Source organism: Rutidosis leptorrhynchoides, chromosome 4 (genome assembly GCF_046630445.1).
Source record: "Rutidosis leptorrhynchoides isolate AG116_Rl617_1_P2 chromosome 4, CSIRO_AGI_Rlap_v1, whole genome shotgun sequence".
Classification (NCBI taxonomy): Eukaryota; Viridiplantae; Streptophyta; class Magnoliopsida; order Asterales; family Asteraceae; genus Rutidosis; species Rutidosis leptorrhynchoides.
In genome coordinates, this window is record NC_092336.1 from 105,913,353 (window position 1) to 105,932,791 (window position 19,439).

General features: G+C 35.0%; 3 protein-coding genes across 4 annotated transcripts; 1 reads left to right on the forward strand and 2 right to left on the reverse strand.

Annotated features, from left to right (window-relative positions):
* The first annotated feature begins 1,749 nt into the window (after positions 1–1,749).
* On the forward strand, positions 1,750–4,794 carry LOC139840233 (fruit protein pKIWI502). Its single transcript, XM_071830478.1, has 5 exons — positions 1,750–2,418; positions 3,505–3,604; positions 3,684–3,779; positions 4,222–4,302; positions 4,411–4,794. Exons 1-5 carry the CDS (start codon positions 1,859–1,861, stop codon positions 4,471–4,473), a joined length of 900 nt encoding a protein of 299 aa, XP_071686579.1. The 5' UTR covers positions 1,750–1,858; the 3' UTR covers positions 4,474–4,794.
* A 1,950-nt stretch (positions 4,795–6,744) lies between these two features.
* On the reverse strand, positions 6,745–9,213 carry LOC139844754 (uncharacterized). Of its 2 annotated transcripts, none has more exons than XM_071834981.1 (3): positions 9,083–9,213; positions 8,100–8,185; positions 6,745–7,831 (listed from the first exon to the last, which is right to left on the reverse strand). In XM_071834981.1, the coding sequence occupies exon 3, from the start codon at positions 7,804–7,806 to the stop codon at positions 6,952–6,954; it is 855 nt and encodes a 284-aa protein (XP_071691082.1). In that variant the 5' UTR covers positions 7,807–7,831; positions 8,100–8,185; positions 9,083–9,213; the 3' UTR covers positions 6,745–6,951. The 2 variants fall into 2 exon arrangements, with proteins under 2 accessions (XP_071691082.1, XP_071691081.1); XM_071834980.1 differs by having other exon boundaries at positions 6,746–7,865.
* Positions 9,214–11,172: 1,959 nt separating this feature from the next.
* On the reverse strand, positions 11,173–14,672 carry LOC139844753 (lysM domain-containing GPI-anchored protein 1-like). The gene is made up of 5 exons (XM_071834979.1): positions 13,932–14,672; positions 12,399–12,513; positions 12,146–12,307; positions 11,732–11,763; positions 11,173–11,635 (listed from the first exon to the last, which is right to left on the reverse strand). Exons 1-5 carry the CDS (start codon positions 14,596–14,598, stop codon positions 11,355–11,357), a joined length of 1,257 nt encoding a protein of 418 aa, XP_071691080.1. The 5' UTR covers positions 14,599–14,672; the 3' UTR covers positions 11,173–11,354.
* Between the last annotated feature and the right edge of the window lie 4,767 nt (positions 14,673–19,439).

Sequence of the window (19,439 nt, forward strand, 5' to 3'; positions counted from 1 at the left end):
TCTCGCACTTTATAATTATGACCAATGGACTATTATGGAAAAAACCAGATGGACATATCGAATAATCCAGGACAAAGGACAATTAACCCATGGTAATAAATTAAAATCAACACGTCAAACATCATGATTACGGAAGTTTAAATAAGCATAATTCCTTTAATTTATATCTCTTTGTACTTTTATTTACCGTCATTTTATTTATCGTCATTTTATTTATCGTACTTTAAATTATTGCATTTTTATTTATCGCACTTTTATTTATCGCCATTTACTTTACGCTTTAAATTAAGTCATTTGTATATTTAATATTTTACATTAGGTTTTAATTGCGACTTAAGTTTTAAAATCGACAAACCGGTCATTAAACGGTATAAACCCCCTCTATAATAATAATACTACTACTTATATATATATATATATATATATATATATATATATATATATATATATATATATATTTATTTATTTATATATATATATATTTATTTATTTATACAAATATAGTTTAAAATATATATAGCGTTAAACTCAGCTAGCTCCCTGTGGAACGAACCGGACTTACTAAAAACTACACTACTCTACGATTAGGTACACTGCCTATAAGTGTTGTAGCAAAGTTTAGGTATATCCCATTCAATAAATAAATAAATAACTTGTGTAAAATTGTATCGTATTTAATGGTATTTCGTAGTAAAATATAATCTATTTCGTACTACACCTCGCACACATCAGTATACCCAATTACCTTGCCCGTATACTCGGGAAAAGACTTGAATACCCGTGGGATAACCCATTTACCCAATAGTTCGTCAGTAAATGGGGACCCGAATACCCGTGGAGAAACCCGTTTACCCGCTAGTTAGTAACTAAATGAGGACCCGACACGTTCGGGTTCGGATTTGGGACGGGTTTCTCTAATCGGGTTCTGGTCTGAGATTACCTAAACCGTGTCCAAACCCGACCCGATGCCATCCCTAAGCATTGATGGTGTTTGCTAGACTATCAGTTACTCTAACAACTTCTATTTTATTTATGTATGACAAAATTAAATGTGTATTTATTGTTGTTATTCTAAAATTGGGAGTTAAAAGAGGCAATATATTAATTAATAACCGATCAACAAAAAGCTGATCGAACTGAGAACGATTACAATGCTTGAGAAAAGAATAATAACATCACAGGACATAATAGGGACCGATTTGTTATCTCATCAACTTCATCAATGGGAACGCCCTTACCTATCTGAGATTTGAAAGAATAAGCGAGGACGTTGGAGGAAGAACTTTCGACAAGAGTGCCTTAACAAGGTGGATATTAACCCGCGATCAGCTAAATCTTCAAAAAAAAACTTTCTAATAATCATTCGTCATGTCGAAAGGATGAAAGTAAACTTCGTGGTCTCCACTCGTTGTATAATTTTTTAGCGTTCCATCCTAACAGATTGAGTGGTGATTGGTGTGTTCAATAAAGCGTACTTTATTTTACAAAGTCACCATTGGATGTCCTTCCAAGTTAGAATCGGGAATATTTCTTTCTTTAAAATTTGTTAGTTTAGGGTTAGAGTTTAGTGTTACGTTAATCAACAATAATGTAATGTAATTAGTGTGTTAGTGTAACTTTTTTTTTCCCCCTTAGTTGCTTAATCTGATTCCTCAAAATTGTAGCAAACCAAAAACGATGATATTGCTTTTCGGATCTGGTTTGTCAACCCACGAATTAAGAGGCATAAATCCATATAAGTTTATCACCGTATCCGCCACGTGTGTGTAGTAAAATTAACAACCCGCACATTTTAACACCGCCGCCTTACCGTCCACCTTCTACGGCGGCACTCTCTAAAATACACACAAAACTCACGATGTCTCTTACCACCACTATTTCCTTACCGAACCCTAATTCGCTTCCTCACATTAGCTCCCATGCTCGTCACCACACCATATCCTTCCCTATGGCCACCATCATCCGCCGTCTAAACCACCCTATCCTCCGTCGACGATCCCTCGCTATCGCCGCCGCAGTCCGTCAACAAGACACCACTCTCTGGACCCCTGCATCTCTCGCCACTGTCAAACCTGCCGCTGAATCGCTCTTCCACGTCTCCATCGACGTATCGTCATCGCCGGATCTAGCGTCATCTTACACCGTCGCCGGACAGTATCTCCAGGTACGTATTCCGGACGTTGAGAAACCGTCGTTTTTAGCGATCGCTTCGCCGCCGTCGGTGGCTTATACAAACGGTGTTTTCGAGTTTTTAATCAAAAGTATTGCCGGCTCTACGGCTGAGCTGTTGTGTGGTCTCGGAAAAGGTGATGTTGTGGAATTGAGTCCGGTTATGGGGAAAGGATTTGATACAAATCAAATATCTCCACCTGAAGAGTATCAATCTGTTTTAATCTTCGCAACTGGATCCGGAATTAGGTAATTTTTTCGTGTGGATACACAATTTTATTAGAGATTAAAAGTTATTTTATATTATAATGTTCTTCTGCTATATGTTGTTGCTCATCTTTGAATGTTAAATTAAACTATCTGTGTTGATAGGTAATTATACAATATGGTGTCAGTACCTTATGCTTCGATATGTTTGTAGATGGATTGAACAATACCAAAAATAGTATTGCTTCATAAGCTAGTTAGGCTACTGAATTTATCATTTACTATATGTATTTACATTATTCATGACTGTATATAGCTTGAAGTTCATGTTTAGATTCATTTGGAAGCTTTCTAGACTAAACAGAGCTTAATGTTTAGGTTCTATTTAAAGACAGATGCAAAGTCCAGTTTGTGATGGTGGATTTAATAAGAATCGCGTAAGTGATGGATATATTTAGGCCCGAGGAGCTGAGGGTTTGGGTGTTCTCTTTGTTTTAAAAACGCTGCTTATGTAGAAGGATCATCAGCATGCTGATTTACTGATTAAGAACTTATATCAGTAGTTTTATAGAACAGTGGGGAGGAAATATTAAGATTTTGAAACCTTTATTTTCAGATCTTTTAGAATTGATTGGGTCCAGAAATTGACCAGGCTTGTGTGGAGAAGTTTTAGAACACGCTTCTAGCTATTTTTATCCCATAAATATCTGGAATTGTATTGCTGTTATGTAATGTATAAATAAAGCAGTGAGCCTAAGGTTACTGAACCTATAAAAAGTTACGAGATATTTATTTATGGATTTTGCTAACGACATCCCTTGTTAACATGCATTGAATCATTGTAAATAGCGGTTATCAGTCACTTTCAAAATGGTAGTTACCAAGATGTACAACAATTTAAAGTACATTAACGAAAGTCCTAAGTGTTGTCGTTAGCAAAATCCTTCATTTCATATCGATTATAAAATTTTCAAGCAATTGGCAGTTTTGAAATTGTAAGCAAAGATTCTTTTCATAATGTTGTTTAGTTACATTTGGAGCTTCATTTGTTGAAATGTCTTTTAGTTACAATGTCCAGATGATTGTCACATGCATCTATACTCACTCCGGATAATGTAATTCTTGCAGCCCCATTCGATCTTTAATTGAGTCTGGCTTCGGTGCCGACAAGAGATCAGACGTTAGATTATATTATGGTGCTAGAAACCTTCAAAGAATGGCTTATCAGGTACGTTTCTAATTTAATTTGTTCTGTGGATCTTAAACGTAAAATGAATTTGGCTTTCATTTTTCTTCAACCATTACAGGATAGATTCAAAGCTTGGGAATCTGAGGGAGTTACTGTTGTGCCTGTGTTGTCTCAGCCTGATGATGGTTGGGTTGGTGAATCCGGCTACGTACAGGTAGATATTGTGTATTTTAGAGATGTAATGGTTGACCTATTTTAAACTGGTGTTTGGGTAAAAATTAGCTTTAAAGAAAACGGGTAAATGGGCCTAACAGGGTGAAATGTGGTAAAGTCTATCTATAATGTATAAACCTTCTAAATTGCTGTTTTTTTATATAGGATTGAAATTGATTATATACTATATAGCTTCTACAATTCTATATCACACTGATTAAGTAGGAAAAGACATACTACGTTTATTAGTGATTTATTAGTGTACTGTGTACACGAAGTTCTTCCACTAAAGCCAATTTTCCCCACTCCAGAAAGTTACCCATTTTGACTTTTGACCCCTTAACTACTCTGCCCATTTTGCCACCTACTTAGTACTGTTGATTGTAGTATGATAACGCTCTTATTTCTATTCTTAATATGGATATTATATATGTATTGAGCAGGCAGCTTTTGCTAGAGCTAAACAATTGTATGCACCTGAGTCAACTGGTGCTGTGTTGTGTGGTCAAAAACAAATGGCTGAGGTGACTTCTAAACTCATGATCATTTTTGATAGCCTTTAGTACAACTAAAAGTTATAATCTTCATAATGATATGTCTTGCTAATCGATCAAAGTAATGGTGTGTTGCAGGAAGTTACTTCTATTCTTGTCGGCAATGGAGTGCCATCTGAGAAGATCCTAAAGAATTTTTGAGGTCCAATATAATGATGGATTGTTGTATTGATTATATATATATACGTGGGGAAATATTTGCTCTCTTGATTCATTCAGATTGCCAAGCATCTCAGCTCGGGCTCACAATAATAACAATTTTTTTAGATATAAATGTACAATTATTATTTACCTACATAGAAGCTCATTTTCAATTGGTCAATCATGTAACAACAATTGATGCCCAAAGATCAAGTTAAAGATTACAAATGTCCATGAACCAGTTGTTGATCATTGCTGCTATGTGTCATGTACCATTAATTTAGAAAGTCGTGTTGAAATTAACGTTTGAATACTTTTGAACTGGGCTAATTACTCAACCACATCAAAGAATGCTACTTGTATGTTGTTCCAAGAATGGGCCAATAGCCTAGTGGTGAATGACTCACTCTTCCTTAGGGGAGGTGAGGGTTCGATTCCCACTAGGTGAGGATTTTCCAAAAAATTGGATCAAAAACCATTCTTACCGGGCCCAAATGATCCCTTGGTCCCACGCATGCGAAGATTGAAACAATGACAATGCAGGTTCGTTTATCGGGCCTGACATGCTGTGGGGAAATGGGTGATGTTGTTTCGCCAGGCTCTAGTGGGCTATCGGGGGACCGCTGGATGGGTTGACAAAGTCAACACAGGGCTAACATGTCTCTGCCGATACATATGTTTTGAAACAAACAACTTGTATGTTGTTCCTGTGGTCCTGATTCCTGGGTATCATGTGCTTCTCAACTGACTGTAGTGGATTATTTAATCTCTTTGGACTACTACCGTATGTTTATAGGGATGTCAATGGATCGAATATGAATCGGATGATGCCGTATTCATATCTATTGGATAGTGAAAAATATTATAATATTTTATAACTTGCGATTAAAACAAAAACGTAATATAGCAAAATTAAATATATGGGACATAATTAAAATATAATGATAAGAATGATCAATTTGCGTCGAAGATAGAACAAAAATTATTGTTGAATTTACAATTAATAAATAGATTACAAAAAATTAAATATATAATTTGTATGTTTATTTCGTTAGATATAAGTGTTTTATTGTAATATATCACAGTAAATAGTAATTTGATATAAGGTTGAAGCAAAATGTAAATCTAACGATAATTACATTTTTAATAGTAAATACGTAAGCATATATCTATGTTTGTGTAGGTTTTAGTGAATATATTTATAGATGAAACTTTTTATCCATTTTTATATTCATATCCATTTAAATTCATCCATATTCATATCCACTTAGATTAATTTATATATTCATCACGAAGGGGCGATTCGGTTGAATGTGTCCATGTTGGGAGAGAACTAGATAAGAATATGCCTGGCAATTTCAACTCAAAAAGACAAAAGTGGGTGTATTAAACTAATTAAATGTAGCTCTCAGGTCTGAAAGTTTGTGTCAAAATCACGTGAACTGGTCCAAAGGGGTCATCTCCAAAAGCTGGAAAAGTATCAGCAGGTCGAATGGGTCCACACATGGGTTTACCATCACCGATCAACATCAAAGCTACAACATGATATCTGACTGATTACAAAAACCGGTTGCCTTGTCTCACCATTGCCACCGTTTGTGTGACCATAACATATATATGACGTCTTATAAGTATGATTCTCAATCACTTTCCGCCTTGTTTGTTATTGATTGAGTGATCACGCGCAGTGGCAAAATAGAGTTGGTAATAGTTGTGACTTGTGAGTAACGAAGGCATGTCACGGCTACCACAAATTCTCCAAATTCCTACTTGCGTTTTAGTTTTCACATCCCTTAAAAAGAACATCAACACATACTTCAAGAAAATGTGCTTTCAGGTCTTTAAAAATTTAGTTGTAGAGCTCATAAATGAGAGATAAGTTTGAATATTTAGGTGTGCGTGTAGAGTATCTAGTGGCAATACATCCCATATCCCAGATCCCATCCCATATAATTTATAAATTGGAAGAGTAGTAGTTCTAGCAGGTAAAATATGTGTTTACAGAAAGTGTGATAATTGTATACTAGATCTAACTTTGTTTATTGGACAAATTTGGATGAAAAAAAATAAGTTAACAAGTTGGTTTAACCAACCAAATCCAAGAACGGTTAGCCAGTTAAAGAAAAACCGATCTGGACCCAACTCATACCGAGTTGACCTCATTTGTCCAACCCATCCAAAAAAGTTGACTAGTTTAGACTTTAGACCCGATACCCATTTGACCAGAGCCTGTTTTGACCCGATCCAATTGCAAGGCAGAGATGAGATGCACTCGCAGAGAGTTATACACCGACTAAAAGGGTCTTTTTTTAATAGCAAGCAGCTTTGGTTGTTCAAATCACACCTTTGCAGATAAACAGCAATGCAAAGTTTAGAAGTTCAGATTAAGCAATTTCTAACATCTCTTCAATACATTCAAGATAAAAATCAGGTAGCAAGTTCACATTAAAAAATGGTGCACCTACAAACATAAACAATTCAATGCCATCCATTGTTCTCAGATCCATTCTGCTGTTTGTGTGGTTCACAAAAAGAATCTTCTCGAATATCATCGTTTTCAGGTCCATTCTGCTGTTTGTGCAGTTCACTACCATCACGCGCTTCATCCAAAAAATCCTCATGATCTTGGCTACTATGGTGGCGGCGGTGACGATAATCATCCTTCCCGCAGCCATCTTTTCGACCCGTTTCCTCGTAATTATCGTCGGGCGATCTCACCATTGATCCACCTCTCCTTTCAGAATCTGACTTCAGTTCATGACTGTGGGACCTGCGATGATGCTTATGTCGCTTACTGTCCCGTCTTTTAGCACGGGCATCAGATCCAGAATCATCTGAATCACTCGAATATGAACGTCTATGACGTTTGTGGTGATGATGATGCCTCGAACGCCTTCTCTTAGTCATTTCACCATCAGATTCATCACTCGATGAATTCAAATCATCTGAACGCTTGTGTTTCTTGTAACCATGTTTTTTTCTACGTTCCTCTAACTCACTTTCATATGAGCTATCACTTTCATCACTTGAGCTCGAAAATCGTCTCTTCGATTTGCGGCGTGATCTCTTCTCTTTCTTCTCATTATCATGATGCTTCCTATGCTTCTTGTGACTCCGTTTTATTGACTTTTTAACATCACGGCTGCTTTCACTTTCGGTGTCACTATCAGATGCTGAGGAGGATCGTCTTTTATGCTTTCGATTCTTTGATTTCTTTTTGTTGGCTTCAATGGCAGCTTCAAGCTTCTGCTGCCATTTCAAAGGGGCTTCTTTTTGAGCCAAAATCCGCTTCTTTTTCTCTTCAACCAGCTGGATGAACGTCTTGCAGTCCATTCGGATGTAAAATCGAAACTAATATCTGCATTATGGTATGATGATGACCGGAGGTGCATCTCAAAGAGAGAAGGATATAATGTTAGTTACTCTATCAAAATAATCCAACCCAAGAATAACAAACATCTAAAAAAAGTACATAAATGTAAAAATAAATATTGCCCCTTTAAATAACTTTTCAGATTTTAAAGCAAGTAAATTCAGACGAAACAAGTTGCAAGTTTGCTACAAGTAAATGAACTATTCGAACCAATAAAAAGAATATAAATTAGCTTAGGACGCTGGACGCTTACCCTATTTGAATACTGAATACACCAACGTTGAGAATCTTCAAGAAGCCAAAATCCTAAACTCGCAATTACACAATCAAAGAAAGAATCTGCATAAATCAAAAAATATGTAACGTTTCGAAAAAAGGAAAAGAATGATGTTACAAACCGCTGAGAATAAGAACACACAAAGCCAACTGAAAGATTAGCTTTGACTGGTGAATTAACCTGATTTATCCCTTCTCATGTCCGATTTAGTAAAATGGAATAATAAAATTTTATATAACAAACCATTACAACAAAACTGCTTCATTTCAAACATATAATTTCCACCATTGTCATAAAAAAAACAACATTTTAATAGTGAAATTAGAAAATTTCTTCTCTAATTTACAAAACAAAATCTTTATCTTTATTAGCATTTATAAAGAAAATAATCCTAGAGTCATGTACTAACAATTCGTAAAATATCAAAGGATCAGTTAAAACCTAAAGTTCAAAGTTCGAGTCTTTTCTTTATAAACTGATACATATGAACTAAACATTTAAAACTGCAATACATAAATAAACATGACCAATTAGACGTTAATAATGAATTAAACGCATGAGATCTATAAGTAATACTAGATAATCCCTGAATATTACTACTTGATATTGTGAAATTAAGATATAAAATTGTTGAATTTTAGAAAAGTCAAATCTCTGGTGGTTAGTCAACGAATACATCAAATAAAATTCTATTAACATGAGTTGAAATAAAACCCTAGATCACAAATAGCAAACAACTATTTTATATAAACATCAAGAAATAGATTCGATAAACCCCTAAATCGTTAACACAATTGATTTAAAGAATTAATTTACAAACAATAACTAGGCTTACGATCTTTAATTAAACAGTCAACAAATATGACGGATAAATTGACAAACCCTAGATGCATAAAATCAAACAAAAAGAAACAAGAAGATAGAATTAGAAGAAACAGCAAGCATAAAAATTGACGTACCTTTATGAATTAAGTAATTGAAAAGTCAGATAAGAGAATTTTTTATCTGGGGACGAATAAATTTGTTGAAGAGAAATATTAATATTGCTAAAAAATTAGGGGTTTGATTTCCGTAATTTAATGAATGTATTTAGTTTTGAAAACACGGTATCTGGAAGCTTCCTGTGGAGAGCGGTTTGCTTTATTTTATTCAAGAAAACCATGTGAGGTTTTGGGCTCTAACTTGCGCCGGTCCAAGCCTGTTAAGTGCTCACGTTATATCAAAATCAATCAAATCAAATCAAATCAAATCAAATCAAATCAAATCAAGATATAAAAGAAAAAATAAATAACTAATGAAAAGACTTCTAACGCCATTTTCTAACGCGACGATATTAACTGGTCTAACATGCATATATTACACGATGTGCGTCTCGATTATGACTAGAAAAAGCAATTCACAACTAGCAGTTTTTCAGTAATGACTCAGGTCGTGACTAAATAAGGTAAATCGCAGACAACAATTTCTAAGTCATGACAATTTGCAACAAACAAACCTGATCATTGTGTATTGTGTGACTCGATCATGATCGGAATATGCAAGTCGTGATCAACAATTTACGGTCGTGGGTAGGTCTTAAATGAGAAATGCAAGTCGTGACCAATAATATGATAAGTGCAATCAATGATTTCTAAGTCATGACCAGAAAATGCAAGCTGTGACTATGGTTGCAAACGACGTTCGTTACGTCCACCGTTGCGACGTTTTGGTGACTAACTCGTCCCGACCCTGTATTGGGGACTAATAAGTTGGTCAACGGTAAAAAGTCGGGTCAAAGAAGGGATAGGTCGGGTCATCAGCAGATAAGAGTTAAAATTCCGTCAAATCAATAATTTTGTTACTTTTTGGTAAAATATTAGCAGTAATAACGATACAAGTACAAACTGACCAACGAAAGTTTTTTTGATTTAAAATGTACAAACACACACACACACACACACACATATATATATATATTATTTGTATATTTACAAGTCAACGTCCGTTTGAAACAATTCACACTCAGCAATTTCTCAATAATGACTAGGTCATGACTGAAAAATACAAGTCGTTATAAAAAATTTCTAGGCCATGACCTGATCATGCAACACACAAACCTGGCCATTGCGTATCGCATGATCCGATAATGTCGGAAAATGTCGCGATCATGACTCGGGCATGATCAACAAATATTAGTTACGAATAATGATTTATAAGTCATGACCAAAAAATGCAAGCGGTGACCTGCAATATCCAAGTCATGACGATATAATGCAAGTTGGGATCGATGATTATGAGGTCAAGACCGAGAATTGTGAGTCATGAATGTTGTATATTGCGTGTTGCTTGACCCGTTCATGACTTTGTTATGACTAAGAATACGTTATGCTTTTTTCAACCGGAAAATCTTGAAAAAGCGCGGTATAAGATAATTTTGGAGAAATGTGAATATCTTAAAAAAAACGTATTCAAAAGCTTTTCTCCAATTCCCAATCAGGACTTGGTCATGGCCGAAAAATTACTCTTCGTAACTAGGTTGCTGCCGAGAAAAACTTATGTTTGCAACTCAAAATTCTGGATTACAACCTAAAAAACAGTTGATTGCATCTTACATATCCGATCATGACCATTCATTATGGTTTCAATAGTTTTGTGAATAATACGTCAAAGTCGTGATTAAAAATTGGAATGGAGTGTATAATATAATACAACTGAGTTTGACCAAGCACTCACCGTAGTCCCCAAGTTGCGAAAATCAAGTACTCGCAGAGTAATTCCAAGTTCTACAACACTGATAATATACATACATCACAAACATAAAGTCCTAAAACGCCACATGTTTGCCCTTAGAATAACATGCAAAACTCCCCGGTCAATAACGGGAAAAAAATCTATAACCGCCATTTTGGGGGTTTTCTACAGAAGTTTGAAATAACGCCATAAAGAGACACAACATTCATTAGTCCAAAAGAGACAGCAACCAGCGGTATTATAGAGATGCGACATCTACTACAAAATGTTTCGACTTTCAAAACACCAACACAAAAAGCATGAACATATTGAGCCCAAAACATCAACATTCATTTCATTGAAATGCAAGTTCCAAAAAGTTCAATACATACCACATGAACAGCTAACTAATCTCATACCAGATAATGGCCGAACCCCGTGTAAATGGTCTTTCCGGGCAGGAATCAAGGTTAAATATACAACATACATGTTCATACCTTCATGCAAATCAGATACAAAACACTACAAGAATAGGTGTACCACCTTGAGACACAAAACTATGACCATGGATAGTGAGAAACTGGAAAATGGGTTGACCAATGTGCAAGCAGCCGATACGCTTCCACTGGGTCCATTTGCAGATGGAGGAAGTGATATGCTTGAGCCGGTTGATGGAACCACTGAGCCTGGAAGACTCCCTATAGGTGCACCGCCAAGCTGGAAAGGTGAAGGGGCTGGGGCAAATGCCATGTCTGGGCTAACCACAGTTGGTGGTGGTATTACAGGTGGAACCTGTTGTGGACCTGCAATACATTCAGCAACCTAAAACACTCAGTTTAATAGTTTCAAAAGGTTAATATTCTATAATCACCTGTTAATTAATTTCAAAATCAGTTTACCTGGGCATTTGGGTTGAAGAGAATTTGACAACCTGCAAAAGTAAGGGCATCAGCAACAACTTTGAGATTAAGAATGGGTCAAAATATGCATATTTACAATTTAGAGATGTCAAATTGAGTTATTCATTACCACGATCAGGTCAAACAACTTTTTTTGAGAGAACAGACAACAGGGTTGAAAGTTGCGCGAAAACTATCAATGCACACAACCTCCTAAACCCTTTTATTCCATGATCAACATATAACCTAATTATATAACTTTTGTTTAATCTGAACAAAAAGTGGTTTAAGCCCAACACAATCGACTGAGAAGCCCAATTACCCATCACCCAACCCGCCTATCTTGCCGCCTACCCAACTCTATTTTATCTATTTTAAGAGGCTCGTTAAGGGAGTGTAAGTTAAGAATAATACGTAGTGATTATACTTCCGTTGACAAAGCCACCATAACCACAAGATGTAACATTGCAGCCAGCACTACTCTGCTGAACCGTAACATTTCCAAGCATAAGGTTACTACTTTTACATTGCATACTCGAACAAGAAACTGATAATGAAGCTGGTTGGCAATATAACCTGCAACAATTAAGATCAAGATTGAGATTATACAAAGGCTTTAAAAAGCTTTTTCCGGTATAGGCAAGGATAACGGTATTATTGTTGTAACCTGCTCCCTGGTGTGCAACTACATTGCACACAATGATCTGCAGTGATGGCGTAGCCTCCATTGGGTACGGATAATGCGTAGTCAGATGCATATCGTGGGAAGTTTGAGGCACAAGCTGAAAAAAAAAAAACACAATACAATCAACTTTCTAACTTTTATGCTACATATAAAGCATTAATGTTTTACCTAACCACTATATCAATAAGTGAAGAACATGGTTTAATAAATCAACTATACAAAAGCATCTATTTGGTAAGTTTTGATATTAATTGCAATGTTCCCTTAAGGAAAGTGATGAAACTAAAGTGACCTATATCATTCATTGTAATAATTGTAATATAAGCATATATGTCCGCCAGAGTATTTAGGACTTTTGAAATGCAGAGTCAGGCGCTGCAAATTTGAATACAAAGTGAAAAAGTAAATATTAACGGATTTAATATTTGTTTCCTCAGATTAAAATACCTATATCTATCATTAAATGTATAAGGGTGAAATGTTGCAACAACTCCTAATGTCCCGTGATGCTACAAATACTATATTCAAAAATGTTATTCAAAAACATCAACCTTATTATCATATACAATTCAATAAAAAATGAAATGTAAAATAAGTATGTCTAAACAACAAAGAGTATCAAGTACGGAGTAAATACCATTGAAGAAAACCATTCCTAAACTCATAAATGACATGCAAAATACTACAAAAGGCCCACACTCTAGACCCACACACATCAAAATGGCACTCTAATTTACAAAATACCTTCAAAACTTTAAACAAAATGAGAAAAAGGACCTTTTTTGTTCAATAATCACAAATCTTCATCATTACTTCACTAGTATTTCAATTGATTCATATACCTATGATAAAACTAGCAGCACCTTTCATCACAAAACATCCCCTATTGAGAGATATTCCAATTTTAGGTAAACACTCTACCAAAATCACTTTTTTAATCCTTTTACTCTTTAAACATACCAATATTAAACTTTTAGTCCTACAAGTTTAGTTTAGATTAAACTATATCAACTTGGCATTAAAAAACCAACGAACTTTTGCTTCAATGGTATCATGCCTCAGTGTGGAAGGGCCCGCGATTAGTTGCCAAGCAACCCGAGTTCAATTCCTGGGGGCGGAAGGTTTTCTATCCAATTACCTGCGATTAGTTGCCAAGCAACCCGGGTAGGAGTTTCCTTCGAACGTGTGTGGGTGCAAATGATGAGGGTTGTTGAAATAAATGATCCGCTGATACAAATTTGCCGTTCAAAAAAAAAAACTTAGCATTAAAAAAATCAAAATCCTAATCACTTTCATCCAACTACTCAAAATTAATACTGAAACTTCAAAGTAAGCTTAACCATATCCCAAATTCCCAGCAACCCCCTTGACCAAGGCATAAATGAGAAAAAGTAAATATGAACAAAATCTAACACCTGTAATGCCTATTTTAGCCATTTTTCCTAATATATATCCAACCACCACAACCACAAAATAATTTCTTTTGAAAATTAAAAATATAAAATTTATTATCACCTGATAAAGGAATAGCCAGTATATCACCCTCTTCAATAGCTGCATTTCCCAAAGCATTAACCCCCATAAGATCCGTCGTAGTAGTCTTGTACCTAACCGCAATGCCAGCTAACGTATCAACTGCTTTAACCACATACGACAAATAAATCGCCGGTAAATAATTATCCGTACCGTTAAAACACGTACACGGTAACGGAACCACCAAACTCTGCCCTACATCAAGCACTGTCGGATCACTAATCGAATTCGCCTCTTTAATCTGGTCCGCCGATACAAGTCCGCCGTACACCGCGTCTGCAATGTTCGATAACGTATCCGACGGCCGTGTTTTGTAATGTGTGGACACAGATTTACGTATTCCGTCAACACACGAGCAAACGATAGGGATTTTAACGAATAACTGCGACGGTAAGATGTGTGAAACAACGTCCGGTGACGAAACGTCGATTGAGTTCACGGCGAGTAACTGAATCGGATCGATTTGGAATAACGCCGCGAGTTCGGAGACTTTTAGGTCGGTGTAGAGTGTATAACCTAAAAGTGCGTTACATGAATCGTTGTTTGCACACGGCTCGATGGTTGATTTGGTGGTTACGATGGTGATAGTGGTGAGGAGTACGGCGGTGATGAGGTGGTAGACGGCGGCGCCGGTGGTTGTTGATGGCATTTTGGAATTTGAGGATGAAGCTAGGGTTTTGAGTGTTTGTGCAGAGTGGGGTTTGAGTAGTGAGGAAAAGTGGAAGCAGATTTGAGTACCGTTTGTAGTCAAAAGATGGTGAGATACAGAAGTGATATCAAATATTTAAAGTGATGTATAAGTTTTAATGCGTGGTTTACAAGTTTGTAATATGGTGTTGTGTTGGAAGTTGTTATTGCTGTTCTGGAAAAGTGCTTTGAAGGATGTAAATTGATTTCTTTGTCTTCTTGTGTAGTTGTGTGATACTGTGATGTGCCTGAGGAATTATTTTTTTAGTGTTTTGGACTATACTAACGTTTTAAACTTTAAATTTGTACGGGTTTTATTTACGTTTAACTAGTCTATACATTCGTTTTTTTAATGATGACATCGGGCCGATTGGATTCGAGTTTAGGTAATCTCATACTCGAATACGATTAAAAAAAACCCGCCTCAAATTCGAATAATCGGGTTTATAGCTTTTCACACGGGTATTCGGGTCCTCATTATCTTACGAACTATCGGATAATGGGTTTTTTTACGCTTATTTGAATCTTTTTTTTTGCTATATGGGTCGAATAATTGAGTATACGGGCCGAGTAATCGGATTTACAGGTCGAGTCCACTACTGCCAAAACTCTCGGATCTCTTTCCCCCTCAAAAGTGGAGACCGAAAAACCGCCAGGTTATCGAGGACACATCTGAAGAGGAGGCACCTCAGGTTTTTTTTTCCGGGTATACGGTTCGAGTAATCGGGTTTGTATCTAAAACCATCACCGGACCTGGACCCGCGACACAAATAAAAACCATCCTCATACCCGACCCAGAACTCATTTACCAGGCCCGAACCCGTCTCAAATCTATTGGGCTTTGAAATTTTCCATCGAATACGGGTTATTTTGTCATCACTTGCATCCACAATATAACAATATAAAATAATATATTATATTATATATTATTATAAATTATAACAGCCCAACAATGGGTTGCCGTTTTGTTTCCCTCTTTGTTGGCTTCCTTTGAAAATAGTTGTCGTTTCCTACTATTCCTAATGTTAGTGTTAGTGCAAAACACGTTGTCACTTAGTGAGGCACGTGGATATCTTAGGTTTAATAATGTCTTTTTAATGGGCTTAAGTACATGCATATTCTATTGTTTTCATCCGTTTTTTTCATTGTTTCGTCTTTGTTGTTGGCGATTTTTGTTGTACTCCTAGGGTTTCACTACATTGATGCTTTTTACTTCAATTATGCTTATTTTCAAAGGAGTTTCTAGAAGGATAAAGTAATAAGATACTATTATATTGCTGTATAAATTTAATTAGCATTTTTGTTTGAAATTGAGATTGAACTGATCATCGAAGTTTAGGGAGCGGTTTTGTCTATCATGTATACATTGGTTAACGTCGTGATAACTTGATACGATTAGAGGTTGTTGGTAGGTTAACACAATAAACAAATTTCTTCATTCATTTAGTAATTTGGTTAGAGTTAGGAAAGTTGTATGCGATGTTTTTATTTTATAATCGATTTTGGATTTTTCTATTTTAATATGGTTTATGGTGATTGAGATAGAAATTGATGGTTGTGGCTCAGTTTTAAAATTGATATACGGATTAGTTGAGCTTACATGTAACTTTCGAAATTGATATAGGTTTGCAGGGACTATCTTTGTAATTTTGTCTTAATGAAAATAGTGTAGATAAAATTACTTAATTGCCCATCATGTGTCTAACACATATATTAAGTTAACGAAAAAGCAAACCGAGGTTAGAAATAGAGACAATGTCGTGCATTTATCAAACTATATGGACTACTGTTGTAATTTTTAAAAGAAAAGGACTATGAGTATCAATTTATTTTTTAGTAAATCACAAAACCAATCTATTATATATTATAATATAAATTTCAAAAATGATAGATGTATAAATAAAGATTATCAAAGTTTAAAAAAAATTAAAAATAAAGAAAAGCTTATAAACCCCTCATGATGATGTCATTTAAATAATTAATTATTTTTAATAAAAATATTAACATATTAATTGTATAATATATAAAACATTATGTACAACCTTATGGTACAACATCCCCATTATCACATGTACAATATTTAAAACATTATGTAAAACATTATGATAAAACACTCTAATAAACATATATACAAATTTTAAAACAAATTGTACAATCTTTTACAAAAAACTCAATGAACACATCTACAAACTTTGAAGCATATTTTACAACTTTCATATAATAATTGTATTTTAGTTAAAAAAAAATTAAAAAGTGTTATAATTCAGTAGGCTTATAACTACCTTTAGTGGTTTGATTCTTGATTAAGAATACTAATAATGAAGTGTAAGAACAAAGATGATAATGGAGAGAAAGAAAGAAACACTTCGTATGTGTGAGAAATGGTGCAAGTTTAATGCTTGCATTCATGAGTATTTATAGCCTAAAATCTCAATATAAAAATACATACTTTATGTACCAAAATTGACTATATGTATACACCAAAATTGACTATCCATATCTATATTATTATTATTATTATTATAACACTCCCCCTTGGATAGCAATTTTGTTTTGTTGAAGATCAACTATAAATTACTGCCTCGTTAAAAACCTTGCTAAAGAAAACCCAGTGAGAAAAAACTTTAGCTAAGGAAAAAGAGTGCAGCATGGAGTTGACTCCCCCTCAAGTAGACATCGCTTCAGCTGTTACATCTTTTGAACATGTCTCATGTCAATGTTATGAACGTGTGTTCTGAAAATAGCAGTTGGAAGTGCTTTCGTGAAAAGATCAGCAGAGTTTTTGCTGGATTGCACATATCTCATTTCAATCTGGTTGTCCTTAATGAGATTTTGAGTGTATGAGAAGAATCTAGGAGGTATGTGTTTTGTTCGGTCACTTTTGATGTACCCTTCTTTCATCTGTGCTATACAAGCTGCATTATCTTCATAGATAGTTGTTGGATTTTTATCGCGTTCTAGTCCACAAGAATCAGTAATGAGTTGTGTCATTGATCTCAACCAAAAACATTCCCGAGTAGCTTTATGTAATGCAATCACTTTGGCATGATTTGATGATGTAGCAACAAGTGTTTATTTTTAAGAACGCCGTGATATTGCAGTACCTCCATTTAGGAATACATATCCAGTTTGAGATTTAGTTTTATGTGGATCAGATAAAAACCTGCATCTGCATAACCAACCAGATCTTGTTTTGATTCGTTAGAATAAAATAATCCTAAATCAGTAGTTCCTCGTAGGTATCGAAATATGTGTTTGATCCCATTCCAGTGTCTTTTGGTAGGAGCAGAGCTGAACCTTGCCAACAAATTAACTGCAAAAGGAATGTCAGGTCTTGTACAATTTGTAAGATACATAAGAGCTCCAATTGAACTAAGATATGGTACTTCTGGTCCAAGAATATCTTCATGATCTTCACATGGACGAAATGGATCAGCTTCAACATTGAGTGATCTAATAACCATAGGAGTACTTAATGGTTTTGCCTTGTCCATATTGAAACTTTTCAAAATATTTTCAGTATATGTTGTTTGATGTACAAGTAAACCATTAGGCATATGCTCAATTTGTAAACCAAGGCAATACTTGGTTTTTCCGAGATCTTTCATTTCAAATTCTTTCTTTAGAAGTTGAATGGCTTCATGTATCTCTTTATTTGTACCTATGATGTTAAGATCATCAACATAAACAGCTATGATCACATATCTGGATGTTGTTTTCTTAATAAAAATACATGGGCAAATAAGATTATTGGTATACCCTTTGCTTATCAAGTAATCACTTAATCGTTTATACCACATGCGACCCGATTGTTTCAACCTACATAAAGACCTTTGTAACTTAATTGAGTACATATCTTTGGGTTTTGCATTGGTTGCTTCTGATACCTTAAATCCTTCAGGTATCCTCATATATATATATATATATATATATATATATATATATATATATATATATATATATATATATATATATATATATCACTATCAAGTGATCCATATAGATAAGCAGTCACAACATCCATGAGATGCATTTCTAAATTTTTTAGAAACTGCCAGGCTGATTAAGTATCTAAAAGTAATTGCATTCATAACAGGAGAATAAGTTTTCTCATAATCAATTCCTGGTCTTTGAGAAAAACCTTGAGCTACAAGTCTAGCTTTATACCTTGTAACTTCATTTTTCTCATTTCTCTTTCGCACAAAAATCCATCTATATCCCACAGGTTTCACATCTTTAGGTGTGAGAATGATACATCCGAAAACTTTTTTTTTATTGAGCGATTCAAATTCAGCTCGTATTGCTCCTTTCCAATGATTTCAATCATGTCTATTTTGACATTCCATGACAGATTTTGGTTCTGGATCATCATCATTATTCATGATGTCATATGCAACATTATATGAAAATATCTCATCAAGATTTTTCATTTCATTTCGGTTGCATAATATTTTTGAATGTGCGTAATTGATTGAAAATTTCGTATTGACATTATTAATCTCCTCTGCAGAAGGAGTATTGATTTGTGATTCTTCTTGAACACTTTCTTTTACCTCATTATCAGCTGATTTTCTTTTTCGAGGATTTTTATCTTTTGAACCAGTTGGTCTCCCACGTTTCTGGCGTGGCAAAGACTCAAGAGTGACATTATTGCCAGCTTTTGGAATTTCAATTCGAGCTGGAGCATTTACTGCTGGTATATATGATTTAGTCACTCTTTTTTTTATCTGTAAATGCATCAGGAAATTTATTCGCAAGTTCTTGCATATGCATTATTTATTTTTTTTGAACTTCGGTCTCGCA